A 23909-nucleotide genomic window follows, 5' to 3' on the forward strand; every position below is an offset into this window, starting at 1 on the left:
GGAAAAGCAGTGTGAAATTCCTTTGCATCCAAACCAGGTCCAGATTCAAATTCACGACACGCCTCTGAGGAAAGTTGGCACAGTGAGTTCCAAAGGATTCTTAGCAGGAGCATACCAAAGTCAAACTAGGGACTAAAAGTTTGTCCAGCTGAATCACTGAAATAACACATTTCTAAAGAGAACCTCCCAGTCTTGAGATTGCAAACTAAAATACAACTGTAAACATTTGTATTCTCCTTAAAGAAAAGGCAGCAACTGTATTTGTGTCCCTGCTTCACCAAATATCCAACAATAATCTTGGCAGCGGCACATGGAGCTTAACCGTTCAGTGTTTTTCCTCATATTTCTGTCTGTGTATAACGGGAGGAGGGTAATAATCTAATTTACTCTTCCACCTCTGTCCAGAGTGACTGAAATGCCATCACTTAAACTGTCATTTCACAAGTGCCTCACACTCCTGTCTCGCTCCCAGTTTAGATGGAAGTAGCTGTGACTCATCCTGCAGGAAGGTGAAATGTTTTACTGTTCACACGTTTCCCCCCCCTCGCCGAACCCCCCTTCTTCCCTCCCTGCAGAATAGCGTTCCTTGTGATCCTTCAGCACCGCCCGCCTGGCACATCTGACACATCTGGGAATCAAGAGTAGATGAAGTACTCCGTGTCTACAAGTGTGCTTGAAAAATGAGAGTTTCAGTCAGGAGCTGTGCCACAAAGTCTAACTGCCATGTTTGAACTATGGAAATATGCAAGCATCAAAAAGTATCTGAAGCAAAGGAGCTGATTTAGGAGCTTCTCTTTACGTCAGATGATGAGCCGTAAATGTATGGATTGTGTAGCAACGCAGTGATTTCAGCATTGTAGCAAAATGCAATGCAAGTTCTCTGTGGCGAATCTCTGTATTCTGTCAACACAGCTGTAATTCTTCATTGCTGACAGAAGATAATAAAAATATAACTGATTGAGATGCAAATCTAACTGCCACACTCCCTCTTTTTTAACTGATGAAGTCTGAGGTGATTAACTACAAAGTCTGAAACGGCTCTGTTTCCCTGGGGAAAGTCGTTATCTTCTGGAATGCTCTTGAATACAAAACTCCAACTTTGTTCATCTGCAGATATAAATGTTGAGTCTTGCAGCTGAAATGAAAGCATGAGGAGTCATATGAGTGGTTTACATGTTTCCTTCTCAGCGTGAGCGCCATCACAGATGGACATCAAAGTCTTGGATGCAGATGAAGCATAAAGGATCCGGCTGATCGAGTGCATCCATGCTCTCCTACCTATCGTGAACTTTCCTCTGACCAGCTGCTGAACAGAGACGGCATCAAATCACCACATGCAGCAGACGGTAACCTTAACGGAACTCTACATTCTTGAAAGAATGAATACTTTAGGGGCGCCATAGACTTTTTGGGGGCCGGAGGCAAGACTTTTCTCTGAAGCCCCATAACACTGGCCAGGAAAGGACACGTTATATTCAGGTTCTGGTTGGCCTGATGGTGGTGCTGTAATATCCACTTCTATGTTTTGGCTTATAACTTTTGAACCTTTCTCCTTGGACACCTTGGTCATATTCCTATTCATTCAAATACATTAATGCCCATTTGCACCAAATACTTTTTTTTGGCCATTTTGAATTCTTTCTAAGAACATTTTTTGTATCTCATCCTACAATTTTAAGTCAGTTATTAATTTTATGCATAGAAAGTCTGGACCAACGCAACCAAAAAATACAGCTTTGTTGATTTTCTTCACTATTTTGCTCTAATCGGCTGCCAAAGTCTTCAAAAACTGCTGTATTCCATCAATGAATCAGTCTACTGTGTCCAGACTTGTTGGACATGTGCACTCAATACTTCTGTGGAAAAAAAAGAAACATCAATGGTGCTATAACAACAACTATTTCATTTTGTCAATACATTTTGAACTAGACATGTTAGACTCAAAAGTTTGTTGGATTGTCAGTTCACCAATGAGAGCTGGAGGCATAATTGGAGGACTACTCTGCCTTGGCAGAGGCATGTGCTCTCTGCTCTGGTTAGACATCACAACTAAGCCATTTTTGAAAAGCCTGACCTTAACACAGCGATCTTGAACCAAATCTGTAATCCTAATTCAATCAACTCTTTGCAAAAGTCAAGACAGCCAACTATGACCTTATTTTGAAACTGACGACACTTCAGAGCTTTAGAATCCCTTTTCTTCATTCTCTAAAGAACCCATCTTGTGGAAAATCCAACCATAATATTGGAAAAAGGACACAATATTATGGTTTAGTTGAACTCCAACACGCACGAACAATGGCTGATGTTGGTGAAGAGAGGAGCACAGAGGCCTCACGTGTTTTTTTTGTCTGTACACAAAACTTTTTCTGCCAACTCATCTACAAGCTTTATTTGATCATCTGGCAAGAAAGCCTGTCCAAATATAGAGCAGACTCTTGTTTCCATTGCAACCAGTACCACAATGACATGACATCATTTTACCAATAACTAAAATGTTTGATTCACCAAAAGCATTTGGGGTTTAAAGAATCAAATGAGCGCTGGAGTTCTTACAAACACCACGTTTACATCTCTGTCAAGTTTGGACAGATGGTAAGCATTTGTGTGTATCCACTTTCATAGACAACACTGTGTTTCTCTCCCTCCACGGTACACAAGCGCACCTAGAAAAGCATCGGCCATATTTGAGCGAGAGGCTCCCTGTTTGCCGTGAGGGGGGAAAGTGTGTGAGCGTGACACGCCAGGTTCCTTCAATTAAGCTTGGAAATGATTCTGTTGCCGCACAAATTAGCACCACTTACATGAGGGGGGACTGAACTGCCCTCTGTGTCTAAACACCCCACCGAGCCTTCAGCCAGAGCAAATGAGCTAACACGACCAAGACTGTTTTCTTCCCCTCGCTCCCCTTAGCAACCATTTGTCAGCCCTCAACAGGCAGGATTAAAACCAAACCTCGCCTGATTGAAAAAACTAACGAGATGATGATGATGAAGAGCAATTCCCAATAGTCAGCTCGTTTGTATATGAGGTCTGCTCCTCAGGCAGATGTACATGTGTTTTTTGTTTTTGCACTTTGCAATGTTACTGCTCTGTTGGGGTTTAAAGAGGCAGCAGACTGCAGCTTAGAAACTCAAGCAGTGTGTGTTCTGTTCGATTTTACGCTATCGGTGCACTAATGCATGTGTACATACCGTCCTGTGTATGTGTGTGTGTGTGTGTGTGTGTGTGTGTGTGTGTGTGTGTGTGTGTGTGTGCACGTGTGATAACTTGCAGGTAAATGTTTGATGAAGTAATGACACTTTGAATAAATGGAGCAGTCGGTGTTCTCCATCCGTCCCTTGCGATTCTAGTCAGCAAACAGGAAAGTCTGATTTCAAAAGGGAGATACTGAGCTGAGTATACAAGAGCAGCTGATAGATAACAGAATATAAATTCAAGAGGTTTCCAGATGTTTCATTTCCGATGTCAGATAAAGTACATTCATGATCTTCACACAATTTGACGGCGTGATCATAACACACGCAATTGCATTTGAGTTTCATAAGAAAATCGTCATTGCAAGGATGTAATAGAACGTACATTGTGTTTTGAGTTAGTATTTCCTCCCACTGCATTGCCATGAGCCTCTCAATTCAATTGACCTGCTTGGATTTGAACTGGAATGAGAAAGACAGGAACAGGAAGCAACAACCGAGAGCGTCCCTGGGAAGAGAGAGAGAGAGAGAGAGAGAGAGAGAGAGAGAGAGAGAGAGAGAGAGAGAGAGAGAGAGAGAGAGAGAGAGAGAGAGAGAGAGAGAGAGAGAGAGAGAGAGAGAGATGGGTCAACTCGGCCAGCTCCATCACCAGAAAAGAAAAACAAAATCACTTCCCCTTTAGCCGGAGGACAGAGAATTGGTATCTTAAGGATGTCAGGGATGGTTTGCTGTGGTCGCCGTGTGCTCTGGGAATCAGAAATGACTGACAGGAAACATGCCAGCAGCCACTACGGCAGATATGTTGAGCCAAATTGACTGTCACACAGGGTATGATGATGCACTGCTCATTTGTAGAAACAAAAGATAATAGTTATGTTTTTCCTGTCAGTGCATATGAACATGCTTTAGGGAATGGGAGTGTAATCTATTTAATTATTGTTACAATGCAAGAAAGGGCAAAGTAGCTTAAGTGATCCTGAACCAATTTGGAATCCATGGTGCATTCTTCAATCCGCACAGCGCTTACTTACTTTAAAACAACAATTCCACAGCATAATCTATCCCATGCTGTACCTATTATGATTATCAAACAGGAATTCCAATGGCGGCGGGGATGAATACATTCCTCGTGATCCCATAAAAGTGTAATGGTGCTGTAAAACATGACCCAGCAACCATTCAAATGCACAGCAGACCACATTATACAGCACGCGGTTCTATAATCGCCACTAATCTCTGGTTTTTACATTTGAATAGGAGCTACGGCATCTTCACCCCCCATAGCTTCAAATTGTGACCCATCACCTCAGGTTTTGTAGCTTTTCATGTAAATATAGTGTGTAATGACACACTGTCAGGATAGATGCTATTATGGCCTCCCTACCAAGCAAAGGTCATCTTCACCACCCCACCCAAAGGAGGGGCTGCCTCACCACCGTGGTTAAAGGCGCCGCTTTCACACTGACCAAAATGACAGACGTGAATTTATCTTTACATTCTGACCGGGGTTTGCGGTGCCGAGCGCTGAGAATCCTCTCTGAAGTTTACAACGGCTTTGCAAATAATGCGGAGGTGTTTCGGTCCGCTTTGTTGCATTGTCTGTATACCGTCCAAGTCTCCCGATCGCTCTCGCACCGTGATTGCAGCTTGCCTGGTGCTGTGAACCGTGCAAACTTTATGATAGGTGTTACACTGGCAAGGACTGAAGGAACACAACCAGTCGCAGTGCTCGGTGATTATGAGAAATAGGGAGAAGGAATTTGGCACGGGGGCAAATTTATATTCCAAGAAGAGATTTGCCTTTCCCTTTGAAATTTCAGATGGTGATCGACTGTACGTTTCCTGTTAAAGGGGTCTGCTTAATGTTAGTGCTAAACAAAACAGCCTTATCAAAACTGTGCCAAATGTATTTATTTTTACAAACCGCAATTCTAAATACATGTGGTAAGCCGGTCTGTTTTCACACAGTGCTTTTTTCTTGGGTATCTAAAAAGGATCAATGATGCTGTCAACTTCTGCTGCACACAAAGCCTCCGAAGCATTCCTCTGACTTTTGCAAATTGTTTACAAAGTGATATATTGGAAACAGTTGTGTTAAGGAGCAAACAAGACAGCACAGCGCACATCTTGATGTCTTTGCGCCAAAAAAACAACAACTTCCAAACGACACAGAGAAAATGCCAAATGTGTGTACGAAGTAAATGTGCACGATTTCATCTTGATCTTCCAGATGTGTTAGATTTAAATCGATAAAACTTTCTCTGGTGTCCAGATTTGGATTTCAGCCATCCTGTCAGGACACGTCGCTCTATAACCTCCTTCCATTTGATCTCCTAAGACCCGGGCTGTGCCACGGGGGGAAACACTACTCTCTGAACCCATTACCCCTGCTTTGAAGTTGCTCTTACCATCCTCCTTAACCCTGCTAATGATTTGAATTCAACACTTTGGAAGAAAATTTAAAGCAGAAACCTCCAGGCATGGGGCCATCTGGTCCACCTTATCCTTCTTATGCACTCCACTTGCAGACATCTTATTAGCAGGCTAATGACGCTCTCCCCTATGGACTTAAGTTGAGTGACGAAGGCTAGAGGACCATAATGCATCCATACTGTACATGACAAGCATGACCAACGACTTCATTAGTAACTGCAGAGCTCCCCTTGCAAACTGCAAAATGAGTGTTTAGACTTAGCCAAAGCAACACAGCCATCTATCCCCACATGTCTAAACCTCCTTGTATGCTGTCAGTGAGCAGTTTAAATAAGCAAGAGTAAATGACTGTTGTATCCTGTGAGCTGTGGTGCTGTGTCCTGACATGCTCCTCAGAGGCAATGAACTGGCATGAATACATTGAACACTGGATATAGGAGTGTACTGATGCTTATTGTACAGCTGCATCATTCGGACACGTCTGCCCTTAAGCTGAACAGCAGAAACATAATGAAAGGATGATGTAGTGCATACAAACCTCAATGGCCGTTTCACTGGCATATGGACATGTTATACTTTACAACTCTAGATTCATATAAAGCCCTCTTGGATGCAATATCTCAAGCAAAAATGCTATGATCTCATGGATTTAGCGATTCCTTCAACATTGACTGTGATTGGTGAAATGGTGCAGTAGAGTGTAAATACTGTATAAACCTGTACAGTCCTGCGAAACGTAATCTGATATCTGAAGTCTGACATGATTGCAGATGTTCCTTTGCTTCAAGCAACAAATAGTAGGATTTGTGAGGGGAGGAAGTCCGAGATTTAACCTTTAACTGTCATCTCGTTACATCTCCTTCTCTGATGTGCATTGTTTCGGATGTCCGTGTGACTACAACTTGCTTTCTTAACTACATCACTGTAAGGGACTAAGGGACAAGTTGAGTTCAGGAAAACCTGTGGTCAGAGCAGGAGGAGACACACTAAATTTGGGGTGGGTGATTATATACTATACAAGGATAACTGTAACATCAGAACTCTGTCCTGCTAGTGGTGCAGCCTCAGAATGTTGAGTTCTGCTGATCCGTCTCTCCATCCAGCACTTCGGTCCGGAGCAGCATGTTTACAACTACCGGCAAGGTTTGCACAAAATCTGTAACAATGTCCAGGTCCCCAGGGGATGACTCCTTATACTTTTGGCCACTCCCTGAAGTTTCTTCTGGCATCCTCATTTCACTCAAATTTTCACAAGAAATGTCAACATCTAACAAGTAGACCGATGCGCACACGTGTGCGTCCCAGAGGATGAACTCTTTCAACTTTGAACCCTTCAACATTCTGCTGGATTGATATGAAATTGTTTAGTGCTGTGAATTGGTTATGATCCGCAGAAGATGAACTTTTGATGATCCCCAAATTTGCTGATAGTGTGTCCCTGAGGTCAAATTTTACACTTGCTATGTTGGAGTTTACTCTAAGGTCTAAACTGTAGATACTACTGTATATGTCTTCCCTTCTGTGCAGTCCTTTCAGACAAACAAACAAACAGGGCAGTCTCTAGGGGCCACTAAGGTTTGATATAACAGTCTTTTCCTCATTGTACTTGTTTGCCCTGAACGCAGTCGCTGTCAAAGTGGCACAGATGAAGACACTGCTCTCTCTTGCCAACATTTCCTAATGGAGGCATGGGCAAAACTCCAACTTTTGACAGGCAGTTTTTAATAGTCGTTCTCAAGATATCTCAAACACGCCGTAGCACAATAACTCTGATTGATTCCATAAGTCTCCAAATCTGAACCCAAAGTGGTAAGAGATGAGCAACTAGATAAGCAAATCAGCAGGGAATACAAGCTCGAAGTCATGAAAGGATTGGTGAAATGGAAAAGGTTTTTTGAATTTGACAGAAGAAAAAAGAAACAATGGTGCTTAAATGTGACTACTTTCTTAGTTTTTCCAGAGGGAGGGAAAAGGGATTAACAGATGGACGAGACCAAACAAGTCGTAAACACATTGCTGCACTGACAAATTCCCAGATAATTAAGCAAACTCAAGACATTTTGTATTTTGTATTCCATAACCTGAGGCAAACCGGTCTGAGAGGTAGCTTTCATTTTGACTCTAATGTGCTACCAAAATTACCCTTTTAAATGTGAAATCTGAACAATGAATTCAAAGAAAGGACGCACACACAATTGTTTTGCACCTATGTCAATGTTTTATTTTCTTTAAAAACCACAGTCCCAACACATCAACACAATAAAGGTTAGCTCATGACAAACTGGATTAAGATTATGGACACATTCAATCAAATGTAACAGCACAAAATCAACCTATTATGACTATGTTTCCACATAGTATCCACCCGCATCTTCATGACAACTCAATTATGTGTCTTAGTGTATTGTTGACAGATGAACTCAATCACTTTTCAACATAAAGAAAGGATGTAGTTGTAGTCACGGTTGTCATTTTCCCCTTGAAACAGAATAAAGTTCTCTAAAGCAGAGTATCAGTCCATTAGCTGGCTACTACAGAGGGACATGGAGCCCATCTGGATACTCCTTCCCAATTGGATGGTCAACAAAGTGTCTATTCCTGGCGACTCTCCATTGAATAAATGATGACGGGAAGGGAAGGAGGGAGCATGGAGTTCGGGGCTACCAGAAGTTTGGCCCTGGAGGAGGAGAAAAAGGTTCAGTAAGTCAAAGCGAATACCTTGGCTGTGCACAGCAGATGGGCTGATGAGTGAAAAGAGGAGTTGGATGAAGAAAAACCAGAGAGAGAGACAGTGAGGATAAGAGGGGACATTCTTTGGATTCAATTAAGTGTCTTTTTAAAGGTTGATCTCTCCTTATTAGCGCAGGCTTATTGTTATTGGCACCTGCTCAAAATGACACTATGAATTAAAAAAGGGATTCAAACAGACCGGCAACTCGTGACATCTCGCAGGATATTAAACGTCACTTCTCCAAGCAATGAAAGATAATAATCTCGTGTATGAGATGGCAGCACTGGCTTTCCAAAGTAAATAGGGCATGTCCATGTCATTCATGCCCTGTTAACTCTTGGCACCGAAAGGAACCTTTGGTGACTCCATCACAAGTCAGCAGCTCTAAAGGAAACGAGTCTGAGTGAACCCAAATCAGAATCAGAGGATTCCGAATGCTTAAGTCATATTTGGAGCTGGTCGCAGACCGATGTCCACACACACACGCCTACACCCACAGATCCCATTGAAGGCCTGTCAGGTAGAATTTACTCTCATCACTTCTTTGAACAAAAGTTGGCGATACATTTGGGGTGAGTTGTGGAAGTTGCTGCCGACAATCTATCACTGCCTGCTCAATGAGGATGATGATACAAGAGCTCCATGAATGTGCAATGTAGCGCCAAAGTGTTTGCAGTGTTTTTTTAACTATTGCTCAAGCCTTAGGAAACTTTTTTGCATCGCATTGCCAAAACCAAGGGCTCATCTTTTTCATATTCAATATTGGAACCTTTATAAATAAATTTGTGAATTGTTCAGTATTTATAGTAAATACTACTACACATTCTGAAATTTGAACAGTAGAAAAATGGGAGCGAAAGCAAAGGAACATAAGAAATGTGGAGCAGAAATAGGGATTTGGGGACATGTAGGTAAGCAGAGACTCCTTAAAAATCATTTAATCTAAATTTGAAGAACAAAAAACAAAATGCAATGAGCCAATCAGACAGAACAAATCTCAAAGAGGTTCATTTTTTCTATTTAGCATGTCAGATCACATGTGAGCTTGTTCATGTGTTGTCAACAGGTTAAAGCCAAGCCATCTTTTCATATCTTCACCACGGAAATAAATCCCAAAGGTTATCATGCAGCTGCTGGTGTTCACTACCTGGGGGAGTTCAGTAGTTGATCATCTTCTTGATCGCCTCAAAACACTTCCACTTGTCTGGGATGTAGAAGGGTTCAAAGATGTGAGGGAAGGGAGTATCATAGCCACAGACCCGGCTGATGGGAGCTTCCAGGTTAAGGAAGCACTCCTCCTGCAAAAACAAAAGTTTCACATACATCAAGGCCAATACTGTGTGCTGGTCTACATCATGGATGCTACTGCAGACTAGATAACTACTCGCCAAAGACAAGTGTTGATTTGTGAATAGAGCCACAGCCATCGCATGAAATTATTTTTTATTACCATATCTGACTTGCACAAACCAAAATGTCTCATTCAGGCTCCACAGAGCTGGCCGGTGCTTAGGCAATTTGGCCCAGCGTGCAAAACAAGCCATCGCTCGGGCCTCTCTATTGGCTTCTAACCTCTTCCCATGGAGTCTGAGCAGAATGAAGCTGGCCAAAACACTCCACATGGGACAAAACCCCTGTTGAGTTAGATGAACACACTTGGACGCATGCACTTATTAGTGACAGGGACCTGAAGTACCCTCCTTTCAGACGACAGAGACCGGCAAACAACTCAAGCAACTAAAACAAAAGAAGAACAAAAGAATTTGGATTTGCTGGCAGTGACAGGATAAAAACTAAACTGGTATCCATGTACATGAAAAGCAAAAAGTCTAATCTTGCTGATCTGTGAGCCTGTGAGCTTTGGAGAGTTAGCAGCTGCGTTTGCAGGCTGTAAATGCAGGTCTAGGGACGCATTTATCAATTTCAAAAGGCTGTCGGAGGAGAAATTATGAATGTACAAGCATCCAATACCAGTAAAAACATAATAACCCTGTTTATGTCTTAAAGGAACCAGCTAACTGAGAAAAATAGCCAGCTGAGGGGGCCAGGAACATTCTGCCACAGACGGGGGGATATCTATTGACATGAGCGTCCAACTTGGTTATTTTTAAGACATCAATACTTTTTATTTCCTTAAAGATATGAAGCCAAGTTGTGAGGCTTTGTAAAGTCTGCCTTGTTCACACTGATAACTGTAAATCATTTACTGGCCATGTTTAACTGCCTTTTATTCATTTCAGCTGCAGAGAGAATAATTACAGCTAAATAACATTTTAATTGCTCCTGTCAGGTTGAAAATTAATCTATAATCCATGAACATGAGCCCAGAGAGAGAGAGAGAGAGAGAGAGAGAGAGAGAGAGAGAGAGAGAGAGAGAGAGAGAGAGAGAGAGAGAGAGAGAGAGAGAGAGAGAGAGAGAGAGAGAGGGGGGGGGGGGCAGAGAGAGAGAGAGGGGCAGAGAGAGAGAGAGAGAGAGAGAGAGAGAGACTTCAGATGTGACAGCAACTCTGCAAACCCAAACACTTGAGAGAAAGTTGAAAGATGAGGCTGCTGCTGCTGATGATGGTAGGGATAATCAGTGGAGCCATGGAGGTGATGACTGTAGCATCTCATGACAGGTTGCCTGGAATGTGTCAGTGAAGTCCTAAGGTTAACCGTTAATGAGACACACTGAACAGTCAAGTGAAGGGGGAGCACATTTGTAAGCTTGATACAGTGCTGAGATGAGCAGCAGCACATTCGGGTTGGGACATCCTTTATAATGATGACATATCCCCAATACCAACCATGCTGGGAAGAAAGCCCTTTAGATGGTTTGTGTGGATATGTTACAGATCACAGTCATCAGCGGTGGCAAAGCTGAATTGGAATGATAACAAGTCCATGCAGTCCATTTAATATTGTCAAACTTGATCAGTGCACAATCCCACTTTTCTTTTTTTGCTTCCCTGTTTTTGAGTGGCGGGTTAATAACTTCACAGAGCCGTTACACACAGCACAGTACAGCACGGCATGATGCTGCAACAGTTTGAGGGCCAGATTAACTGATCATTTACAAACTGTAATCAGAAAGACATTTGTTCATATTTACCAATATGATGTGCCGGGGATTTGTGCTTATAAAATGAGAGAAATGCTGCATCCATAAATGTGTGTGTGCATACGCATTTAAGAGTGTTCTAATGTTCTTAGTAAATATCCCACTAAACTGAAAACACGGTACCGCGACGAGGAAAAAGCTCCAGAGAAATGATGTATAAGGAAAAAAGGAAAGAAACCTGGAGAGAGGCACACGAGAAATTCCCCCTCCACGAAAGGTCGGCTGTGCAATAGGAATTTCCAGTGGCATGATACAAAAGTACAATAAAGCATGGAAAGCAGTAAACACAGTCATGCAGTAGGAAATAACATGTAAGACAGTGACTAGGGAGAGAGAGAATGAAAGCACAATACAATACAAAGCAGTCCTATTTATGCGAGTCCCTCTCCTGGAGCAGATGTTCATGCAGGTATTGGATGAAAAATGGAGATACTTTCTAATACACTGTTAATCAACTGAGCCAGAGGGGCCAGAGAGGTCCGGACAGCAGATCTACTGTTTAATGCTCTGTGCTCATGTTGGTATCTGCTTAGCAGCTGGACTCCCAGCAAATAGGGTGATGAATGAATATAGAAACATGAAACAGCCTCCATCATGGGCTCATCAAGACAACCTCAGAGCGTCTTGGGGAGATCAGGAATGTATAAATCACTGTACATGTGAGCGGGACTGATTGTACTCACTCTAATAACCGTAGTCAATTGATGTGTTAACCATACATAATGAGTATTAGCAATCTTCTCAGATCCTATGTCTGTCACTGGGCTCAATGTCTTTCACTGCAAATGTAGGACTTGGGAATGTGACTGTTCAAACAAGAGCGTACTTGAACACTTGGCCTGGAGCAAAGCTTGATGTGGATGTCTCCCCATGGAAGTGAGCAGCAGGTGGGAGGCCCATAGGACTGTATACTCACTGGAAGTTTTGTCTGGTCAGGCCTGCATAGCTTTGATTGTTGATCAGTGCAATCAGAACTTTGATAGATTGCATTTTGTACAGGCTTGCATTGTATTTATGGGCGGTTGTAAAAACATCCACAGAGGACTGAAGAGAGAGAAAAAAAAGGTTTCCCTTCCCAGATCCAACATAATCAATACCTTTCATCGCAATGTATTGATGGAGGTGGCAATGAGACGACCCATGGCCGTCGAGATTACAACCACAAGAGCTATTCTCTGCCCTTTCGACAGACAACCGGACAGACAGTGCTTGGGAGTTTGCTCTTTTGTCTGGATCAGATCTGTAATCTCCTCTAAATACATTTACTGAAAGTGGGAGAAAAGTACAGTAGTCTGGTTCCCTGCTACCACAGCTGGACAGAGAATGGCCACACAACTCAGATTTCATTCAAATCAGTGTTTATCTTTTGGGAAGTGCATCATTATATGTAATATACTGAAATGTCAGAATAAAAATATGACAACATGGCAAGTGCTAAGAACGTTGTGTCCTGGATCGGGACCAGATTTTAAAATACTTCCCAGCGGGGGCTTTAACTTGCAGTCCTGTGTGACTCCTGACGTACACAAATCAGAGTGTGTCAGCGACAACCACAGATTGGGGGTTGCAGTCACAGAAAAGTGCCAATATCACTTGTTTTACCAGCTATGAAAGACAATGGCGGGCCTCTAAACCAGTTGAAAGTCGACTGAGGACGGGCCGAAGAACTGAAACTACTTTTTATTCAACAAGCTCCTCTGCCTGCAGTTTAGATCAAATATGGAGCCTTTGACCCTTAAAGTCTGTACAGCTGAGCCTCTGGGGCTGAACATATGCTTTTTTATGTTCAGAAAACACATTCCAGTTTCATCACTGAAGACTTACTATGTCCGTTTTGGAGCCCCCTAGCGTGTGTTATTGTTAATTGCATCCACTCAGTCAGTGGTTTCTCTTTTGTTTTAATCACCATACACGCTATTTTCTTTGACCTCCAGTGTCCACTGCAGTGAGTTCCAATAGACAGATCGAGTGTGTTTGTGTGTCTGTATTCATGGGCAAGATTGTTATGGCGGCGGTTTGTGGATTGGATCGTAACAAACTAGCGGCATGGCAGTCATGTAACAAGTAGCATACCATCACTATACAACGTCTATAACCTCCTCACTCAAAGGGAAACCTGTGTCCGTTTGGTTGAGAGCGTTCTGTTGGTTAAAACCTTCTGACACGGGCACTGTCCTTTGAAGGCTTGATTTACTGCATCCGTTGATGGAGAGAGACAGGGTTACAGCCATGCGTTTTACAGTGGGGCACAGCGCCCCGGGCCTTGGTCCTACTCTGCCTCCCAAACAGACGAGCGTGAGAGACAGCCAGCGCTCTGGTTCTGATTCAGAAGGCATTTGCGGCAGAACCCACACAAGACTTCATCCTCAACCAACACCAACTGCGCCAAAATGGATTCACTTGTCTTTGAACAATGTCCCAGAACAGCACCACAACTCAGTGAGAGGTTCATGGTTGTAAACTGGTTATTGGAATCTCCTCGATTTAAGTTACACACAAATAATGGCAAGCCCTAGCATTGGGACTCGAATCAGACAATCCAAAAGGACCTCACAGATGAGACCCCTGTAGAGACAAAGACATATCATTGACTGACTGCCATGTGATCCACGGTTGTGTAGTTTCAGAGGGATAATGAAGGAGAAACTGCCAGTAAAAATACTTTGTAAGATGACAGTTGTAGCTACAAAACTACCACTGTTAGTTAAGCGTTTTGTAGTTGGGGCATGTGAGTTGCAGATGTTTGCAAGGGTGGGAAGTTTAAATACGCAAGAGTTCACTTAATATACACCATTTTAAAAGTCACTTTAATGCATTATGTCATTGCTCAGGCAGAACTGATCCCTACAACGAAGCAGATTGGCAAGAGGATGTGTTTCTGTGGAAGTGAATAAGATATTGGCACGTCTAGAGATTTCAGCTTTAAGATTTAAGAGTCATGAGTCACCACTGCTGTCTGTGCATCCCTGAGGTCCATGAAAACAATGTCTTTAGTATTTCACTTCACTTGCACATTATTCAGACCATGAGAACTCCAACCAGGTCACGATGGTGGGAGGTTGCCAAGCCCTAAGCAAACTCCCTGCCGTCTTTGATACAAAAACGGGAAATGTAATCCACAAACAGATTTTTATGGACAGAGGCCCTGAGGTGCATAGGTTATGTCTGATAGTCGCAAAATTTAAGACACACTCTCCAGAAATAATAGACAAAAGTTTAAACATTACTCCCACATGACAGTAGCCGAAGAACAGCAGCTTTACTGACAACCATTTTCTATTTTGGAGCCCTGGAGAGGTACAGCACACAGATACACTTGCAAACATGGAAGTGTTATACATTTTGGGACCGTTAACATTTGTGCTTGCTGGTAATGACATAAAACCTACGGCTCAGCAGCTTTCTGGTAATAATGTACTTTTAAGCAGCTTTTTTGTTCCATCCTATTATCAAAGCAGAACGTTGGCCACATCCCCATTATTTCCCAGTGAGTCACAGTGGTTGTGACCTCACTGCCATCTGGAAGGAGGGAAGCACAGTATAATGTTTCCTGGGTTACCTAGCCATTTGAAGAGCATGTCCTACCCTGAGGTGGAGGACAATGTGCCATTAACTGACTCAATATTCCAGGACAGAATCATAGAATATATAAAAAAAAGCTATGTCAGACATTTAGCAGGCGAACACTTTAAGTTTTTTTTAAGTTAAACTCTCTTTCCAGAGTTTTGAGCTTTAAATCCTATCCGAGGCCAAACGTGTTCCAGACAATGAGAGAGGCCTGCAAGTCAAAGTTGCATCCTTTCAAAACAAAACAATTCAAAAGACAATTCCCAAGGATTCTTTCCAGCAAAAAACATCCCACTCCCTGAGGTAAAAACTGCAGATCGTGGCAATCAGTGAACACACCAACAACTTACATCATCCTCACACAATGTGAAAACATGGAAACATGAAAATGAAGAGGGTGACTCACTGGCCTTTTAAAGGCCTTCCTGAAAGGGGAAGAGAATAACATCTGAGTGACGGTGAGCCAGGAGAGGGTCGACTGTTTTACAGCTTCATCTAATGAGCTCACACGCATTGACTGATAAAGCACTCGAGGTAACACATACACAAAATTAGCCCCATGACATTTCAGTAGGTGCGTCAGAGGCGGAAAGTTGCTGTCATTCTTGAAACAAATTGCTCATTGAGGGGGCATTTCCTAGAACCTCAAAGGGAGAGAACACCCCACATACTGAAGGACAATTGTCTTATTAGCCAAATATAGACCTAATTGGGATCAAAGCAGGGGGAAGACATTTTTTATTTAGACATTGATCTTTGTTAGCTCAGGTTTTCTCATCAACCATGTCTGGCATGCCTTATTTACAGTGTCCAGGCCTTACGGATTTGCCAGCAACCAGCAATACTCCATAAGCCCTACATGGGTAAGACATTCTCTGTGAACCATCACAGATGAATGCACTTTTATGGGTGTTTACAGAAGTGCAGTTTGCTTACTTTGTTTGGAATCGGGGACTGAATTGCTCCCAAAGTGCATTTCCTCTGAGTTCCAGGTGCTTTCACACAGAAACAATTGCAAACGATGCAAAATAAGGAAACTAAAGCCACATGAAAAAAACATTCGCTCAGCGCATTGGAAATGAGGTACAACACAACCAAAACAGGAGGTGAATCATTGTAAAATGGCAAAATAACATTGATCCGACTACAGAACTGGCATACAATCCTAGTTAATGTTAACCGTGTGCATCTTGCCCTCTGTTCTTCTGGCTCGATTCATAGATTAGTAGTTGGTTCAGTCCATTTATGACACAGTATGATGGTCTAGATGCAGTTGTTTCGGTGCACAGCTGAGTGCGATTGTTGTGTTGAGCCCGGCCCAAATGAAACATCCCAATGGGAGAAATAAAAGTCCAACTGATCCAAACCAAACATCTGCGAAGCTTTATAGATAACAGTTTAAAAATGAAGCTGCTTCGACATATAATTATTCTTTTCTCTTTAAGCTACTCCTACAACAATGTATTGCAAAATAATTAAACAGATAAAACGTCGGGTGATGTAGCCACATTAACACACACACATAAGCAGAGTCATGGATACACAGAATGCACACACTCACCTGCACTGTAGAGCTAATTTCAGCAGCAAACCCTCCAGTGATTGGTGCCTCGTGACTGATGAGCAGACGTCCAGTTTTCACCACCGACTGAAAAACACAGACAGGCTCAGATTAAATAAAGATGGAGCAACATTTCTTTTTAACGATGTGATTCATTCACAAAGTTAAAGCAGCTGGAGCTCTGAAAACTCAAAACTGGGGGAAATATTCTTACATCAACCAACGTTTCGGAGACGAGTGTGACTGATTGGACGGTGTCAGAAATGATAATGCTTCCAAAATAAATGTGAACGTATTTGTGACATTTACAAGGAGTCTGAGATTATAGGCGGTGGCTTAAAGACGCAGTGACAGGTTTTTATCAAACTGGACACATCTGTGCTTTGGTGTGTGCAGAGAGACAGACTGTAGAGGTGACAGCTACTACAGGAGGTGCGACTGGTGAGGACACACACACACACACACACATACCCACAAACACACACGAGAGCTGGGACTCGGTGTTACCAAGTAAGGGCGGTTCACATACTCCTATGCTGCGGAATGCCATATCTGTGCGTAGGCCGTCAATGTGTGTGTGCATGTATAAAATGGATGTGACAACACTATGAGCTGGAGGCTGGTACGCAGGGCCAGCGGACAATCATGGACATTAGAGGTCTCAGCCTCCCAGGCATTTGCATTTGGGTTTTCTGTAACCTGACATTAGTGCAGACGGATGCCTCTGCTCCACCCGTTATCTACCGCAGCATAAAACCCAATACTATACTATAATCTCATCCACTTGCCACTTGTCCAGACCAAGGCTATGTCTGTTCCGTTCTTTGCAACTGCAGCAAACCAGTTTTTTCTGCTCTATTTCTTATAATTGTAACATACAACTTATCATCATTACAACTACTTTAATACAAGTCTTTCGTAGTCAAACCCGATAAGCCTTGTTGCGTTTTCATGCTTTGTGTCAGAGTTTAAACAGGGATTTAAACAATATTTATCCAGGTTAATCTATGAAAGTGGAGTGGAATCCCTAGTTCAGGTTTTGGAACGCATGGGGATTTTCCGCTGTAATAACCAGACTGCTCAATGCACTCTTTATTTAAACATGGAGGGTAAATATCAACCCCCCCTTCCCCCCATCCTTCAAAGCCACAAAACAAATATCACAGCTAAGGAAACTAAACAACCCCCACGAAAATAAGCAGCACATATCCATACGACACTAAGAATTAGTCCTGGCATATTTGCAACCCGACAGGACCACATAGTATCAAACACAGCATCGCTCTGGACTTCATGCCGACGCTAAACAGGCAAATGTTTACATTGCTGAGGTCCCTCGGTTTGGCTATGAAGCACAAACTAAATGTAGCACCATCACACACCCACACACACAAGTAATGCAGGCTGAGTCCAATCACCACCGTGCGAGTCTGAAACACTAACAATTGACTAGAAGACATTGTATTATTGGCTGACCTAGAATATTTTGTAACGGTGACGTTATATTACACTGTCTTCAGGAATGTGGAAGTTAATAACAACGCTGGAAATTAATAACAACAGCTGGCAGGCTGGATGGGGGGGAGGGGGTGTCAGACGAGGAGTTGAGTCAGGCGATATCTAGATATGACATGTTACCGTTAGGTTTGTCTTAGACCAATGACTCGTACAGGTTTGATGAATAAACAGTGTTGCTACCCAACCTTGTAATCCACCCGACGCTGAACCCATTTCTTATCACGCACAGAACCTACAAACAGATGGAATGTGTTAACATAACTTTCAGTTTACACTACTAGGACATCAGCTTTAGCTCCCTGTGCGGAGAAAAGCAACTAAGAGAGCAGACTCATTATCACACCTGCTGGCATTCTTTGGATGCTTTTGATACAAAAGGAGCCTGCCACTGTTTTTACAATATCGTGGGACAGAATTTCAGGAGACCAAAATGAACACACAGGCACTCACAGGCTTTTTTCATCTCTGACAGGAGACTGACAGCAAAGTAAGTTGCTCATAGTAATTGTGGTTGTAACCTTTAACCCAGTTGCTTCCGGCTTTGGAAGGGTTTTTCAGGCGACACAGCCTAAATCTACTCTCATCCCGTGGTTTGACCTTTTCTCAAAAGTTATTCAGTTCTTTTATTTGCCTGTGACATTCAGCCTTTCATGTCACTAAGGGCTCAGAATGGCAGCAAAGCTGTTACAGTAAAACAGTGGTGAAGCCACAGGAAGTGCATATGCATATGAAGATGATCAGTCAGTCAAATCCAAAGGGGCAAATTATATGCTCTGAGTGAGGAAAGGACAAACAAACATGCCATAAATCTTGGAGTATAACCTCAAGGCGTGCTGGCAGGGGTGCTTTTTGTTACAGTTTTTCTGCAGAGACTCGTGCATGGTGAGCTTATTACACAGCGAGTCGGGAGACGGGAATCGAAGAGAATCCTGTCACCATGAGTGTTAAAAAAACCAAACGTTAGCCTGCACACAAATAACGAGGTTGACAGAAACAATGGAGAGAATGAAGGAGGAGGTAAAGGGGACTTGCTACTTGCGGACTCTACTGGTCAGACAGGGTCAATTCAAATACTGCAGTTAGGTTTAAAGGGAAATTTCACTGTAAAACAAAGGCCAGGGGTAATGTGTGGTGACAAACAGAACCAGGGTAAAAAATAAATCTTACAACTCTGGAAGAGGTTGAGAAAATGTGTGACTGTATTTTTGACCTGTGATGTTTGCTACATTTCTTTTTTTGTGATCTTTATCTATGATTTAACTGCTGCACTGCACATTATTTTTGGCCTTAGTCAGGCTTCAGTGTTGACTGAACGTTTCCCTGCATCATCTAGCAGAGAGTGCAGAGAGCAGAAACCCTCCAATCAATGAGGAAGCCGGGCTATAAATACACGCACCGTTTGCTTACTAATAACACTTTCCCCAACAATAATTAGATGACAAATCGACTACACACACCCTGTGGCTTGCTTGACTTAAGTGCGGGCTACAACAGTCCTGTATCTCCTCTCCAGAATGGGACATTTTACCAATAAGATCAGATAGATACTGCTCGCAATATTGACCAGATCATGCAATGTCCATACGCCAATCATCCATACGGCAATGAGATTCCAACATCTTCTATGCATTAAGGAAATATGTGGACTATACTGAAACTCCTGGCCAGCATCCGCAATAACTTTAGACTGAGCCCAAAATGGATTGGAATATATCGGGTCACCACGAATCAAAACATGGCTGAATGCTATTGTGGACTAGCAATACAGTGTCTGGATCAGCAATCTAACTTTCAGTGCGGCGCTTGGCTTGATAAATTCTGTTTCCTGGCTCTCGGGGAGAAGGAGGGTTCCTGGTTGGTGGTTGGTGGTAGCTGGACTGGGCTGGGTGACAGCTCTGGTGGCTGCAGCTTTTACTACTCATTGTGTCGCAGAGCTGTCATTAGACGGCGAGGTCGTTCCACTGGCTGCAAGGGAAATGTCATGTTTACTGCCATTCCCATACACACCCAAACCTAATGAGCAGCACGGAGCTTCACCCTCCCACCCTCACTCCTATCCTGGCTACTTCCATCCAACTCTCCCTCCATCAAGCTCTCTTTTCTACTATCCCCAACTCTTTTGGACGTCCATGTAGCCCATTCTCTCTGTCATCGTATCCCCGTCACCCATTTTTCTCTTTCGCTCAACCATTCCGCTCTCCCTGCCTCCCTCCATCAAAATCATCCATTTATCTTCATCTCCTTTCATGACTATGCACTCACTCTGAGCTCTTCCAACTATGGGGCCTGACCGCTTACAGGCTGGAGGCCAACACACTGGCATGCCCTCAGAGAATAAGGTCAGAGCTGTCACTCTTCCACGGTGTACATACTTGCACATACATTCACTAACAGATGGAGGCCCGGGAAGCATGTGTGCATACACACACCACAAAGCCACATGTGCAGACAGATGGATCTTTTCAAAAGTTGCTTATTCAAGCCAGAATTTGAGTTTTATGATGACTGCAGGAAGCCACTTTCACAGGTAGTTACTTCCTGCTGTTGATGCTGTTGTGGTATTTTCGCATGAAAGTGAGGCCTGTGTGAGAGCGACGGCAAAGGCACACATGCCGAAAATCAGGGAAGAAGAGTTACAAAGCCATAAAGAAGGCAACTATCAGGACAGTGGACAGAAAATGGAGCCAGGCAGTGAGTAAATAAAAGAGTCCATACTTGCAGCTAAACAGGGCTGTGGCTCGACTGCTGCAGAAATGCATAATAAGCCAAGAATGGCAGTGATGACAAAAAAAAGTGAAGTGCTTGTTCAGTATGCACGTCGAAACTTAAAACACACACAGACGTATGAACTAGAGTGGACTGTGAGCGACTCCCTGCTTTCCATTTAGCACTAGTCGTCTTCCCTCAGGCCATTCATCAAAATGCAACAGGAAAAGAAAGTTTAGTTTGTGCCGCCAGTTAGGAGTCATCTTTGCCGCTGGACCCACTGGCATTGCTCTCTTTCGCCGACCCTGTAATTGTGTGGCCACTGCAGGGTCTTAACTCATGCGCTACCATGCGATCTCCGTGACAAATGAGAGTTGAGACGAAGCTCGCCTACTTTAAAGTGGCGCTCAGCGATTAGCAGAGAGGGGTGAGTGCTCGGTGAACCAAAGGCCTGTTAAATCATAGCGCTGGGAGGGAAGCATGGAGGGAGGAAACACAAACATTCCCTCACTCTTTCAGAGCCATACAATCACTCGCTCTCTCACGACAGAGCGAGGGAGGAAGGCGAGAGTGAGAGTGAGAACCAGAGTGAGAGAGGGGACGAGACGGCACAGGAATGAAAGAGCCTAAGTGGAGTAGAACAGGCTCACTGGGCGGAGGGCCAAGACATCCTCCAGAGAAGCCAGGACGCCACGGGAGACCTCAGACAGAAATAACTCAACATCCCATAAAGAGCCATTAAAACCAATTCAACTCAATTACACCCTGACACACATATACACCCTCTACCTTTCTTCCCTGCAACCACAATGGACCAACTAAGCATAAGTATGTGCACACACACGCACACATGCCCGCACATGTACACGGCTGCAACTACAACTTAAATCATTTGACATCAACTGACTGAACATTTCACATGCATGAGCGCAGACAGAGACAAAATAATCAATGTTTCTTCACAGGCACTATAAAAGTGAGAATAACATGATGGAGGACGGTTTCTGTGGATATGACTTCACAGTATTTCCTGTAAATAGAACCCAGTAGGATTGCCTGTATCACATAAAATAGAGTATACAGAATTTGGAGTAAATGGACTGGGAAATGTGAAACATGTTAAAATAGAGAAAAACATTCAATATCACACAGTGCTGCAAAAAGGAGTATGCTTGGTGCAGTACGAAGCATCTGAAAGTAAAGTAAATGAATACACCTCAGCATAGAATAACTGGAGCTGATTAGTAGGTTAAAAAATGGCCACCATCACCGATGCTAAGACCGTACACAGGTAGGTCTGGCAGAGGTATGTGGAAAAGTGGCAATCGTCAAAAATGTCCATCACGATGAGATGATGAATATTACAGAGAGAAGACTAAATAACAAGAATTGTCGCTGGCTGTTTTCGTACGTTTTTACTCATACACATGGCTCCAATCAATACTTAGAAATGATGCGTTCAAGGCTTACGGAGAATCTAAATTGAAGCCAAAATGTAGTTTCCCGTGTAATCCTGCATTGCTCAGCTTTTGGTTGACACCGGGAGGACCTTATGGAGATGTCAGGCTTGGCTCCACTTAGTTTGCAGTTTCAGAGAGTCATTTTCTGTTATTCATATGTATGATTAATCGGCGTGAATCAGGCGGTAGCAACTTAGGTTTACTCGGGAAATAGAGAGGAAGTGGATCGAGGGCATCGGCGGTGATGGCAACAGACAAAGAAACGAGAGCCACAAACTCTAACTGCAGCAAACCCCAGGTTAAGAGGGGAGTGAGAAGGACACACAGTCACAGGGAAAAGGAAGTAATAATGATCGAAAGAGAAAAGCCCATTTCTAAATGAACATGGCTTGTGTTTTATTAGCCAAGTGAAATGGAAACAAATCACTGTAACAGTAAAATTGTTGCTTCCTCACCATTATTGTGTTGACCATCATTTAATCACCACTGAAATGCAGAATTAATAATAGGCTGTGAGCAGTTAAATATGGTACTTATCCATTTCATTTGTGTGCCACCTCTAGCCAAGAGTTTTTCAGATTTTGTGGTATTGCTTTTAGCTCATATGAATGCTTTTAAATTCTTCAGACACCAATAATTAGTGTCCGATAGGCTGATCATAATTGATCATGGTTTCAAACTGGCAATATATGTCCGATTCCTCTCGATGAACACGGGAGCGTGAAGCTTTCCCGGATAAGTGAATCCAGCTTCTCTAATTAGGTGCGGTTGAACTGAAATATCCGGCTGGGTGTGATAATACAACTCACTCCCCTCTGGTGTCAAATTGTTGTTTAACCTGCATTCGATGTGCAGAAGAATAAAAGTATAAAAAGAAGATTTCCCTTCCTCATGACTTTTGCCATAATTCTCAGTAATGTGCACTGATCACAAGTTTGATGTCTATCGGAGCAGGATGTGTGACACTGCATGCTGAAATCTGTTCCTTTCATACACAAATCATTGTGTCTCTCTGCAGAAGTAGCACGTGTTTGTGTAGATTTGACAAATGTAGGGCTGTATTTTTGCAGTGAGTGACTGCTAAGTGTTCCGATGCTTTGAAAGCAATGGAAGCAAGTTCAAGCGAGGAGAAAGACTGGGCAAGTAGTGTGATTGATGACAGATAGGGAGGTGGAGGAGACAGGAGGAGAGACTTAGATGGGAGAAAATACACCTGAAAAATGTGCAGTTAATGACAGAATTGTTTGATCGACCTCAAAGTGTGACACACTGTCCTAATCTGGACAATCCATCAAAATGTGGCAACTGAGGAGCTCATTCTTTCTGCAGTGCTGGAATACGCAATATTCTGCACCGGCGACAGTAGGGGAGCGACAGAGGAGCTGGATCAACCGCTGAAAAACAACGATGAGTAATTTTCCACTGATATAACTGCCGCAACACTGCCCCAGTACGACACATGACAGAGTTATGACACACGCGCGCATCGGCCAAAGTGCATGCATAACCCCCCAACTCCCGCCTCCCGTTTCCAGTCCTTCCCCAGCTCCTTCTCACTCCACATGCTTTCTTTTTGTCCACAAAGTCCTGCTGGTGCAGTCCACAGCGCCCAGTGTTAACATTGTAATTACAGACG

General features: G+C 43.1%; 1 protein-coding gene across 1 annotated transcript in view; it reads right to left on the minus strand.

Annotated features, from left to right (window-relative positions):
- Positions 1–7837: 7837 nt before the first annotated feature.
- The window catches only part of bckdhb (branched chain keto acid dehydrogenase E1 subunit beta), a 38679-nt gene continuing 22607 nt past the window's right edge, over positions 7838–23909 (minus strand). The window contains exons 9-11 of the mRNA XM_076150342.1: positions 16590–16676; positions 9509–9659; positions 7838–8307 (exon numbers count right to left, since the gene is read on the minus strand). Coding sequence (XP_076006457.1) covers positions 9519–9659; positions 16590–16676 — 228 coding nt within the window. The 3' untranslated portion in view covers positions 7838–8307; positions 9509–9518. The remainder of the gene's footprint in view (positions 8308–9508; positions 9660–16589; positions 16677–23909) is intronic.

This window comes from Genypterus blacodes, unplaced genomic scaffold (assembly GCF_046128005.1).
Source record: "Genypterus blacodes isolate CSIRO-AG114 ecotype Tasmania unplaced genomic scaffold, CSIRO-AGI_Gbla_v1 ptg000052l_1, whole genome shotgun sequence".
NCBI lineage: Eukaryota > Metazoa > Chordata > Actinopteri > Ophidiiformes > Ophidiidae > Genypterus > Genypterus blacodes.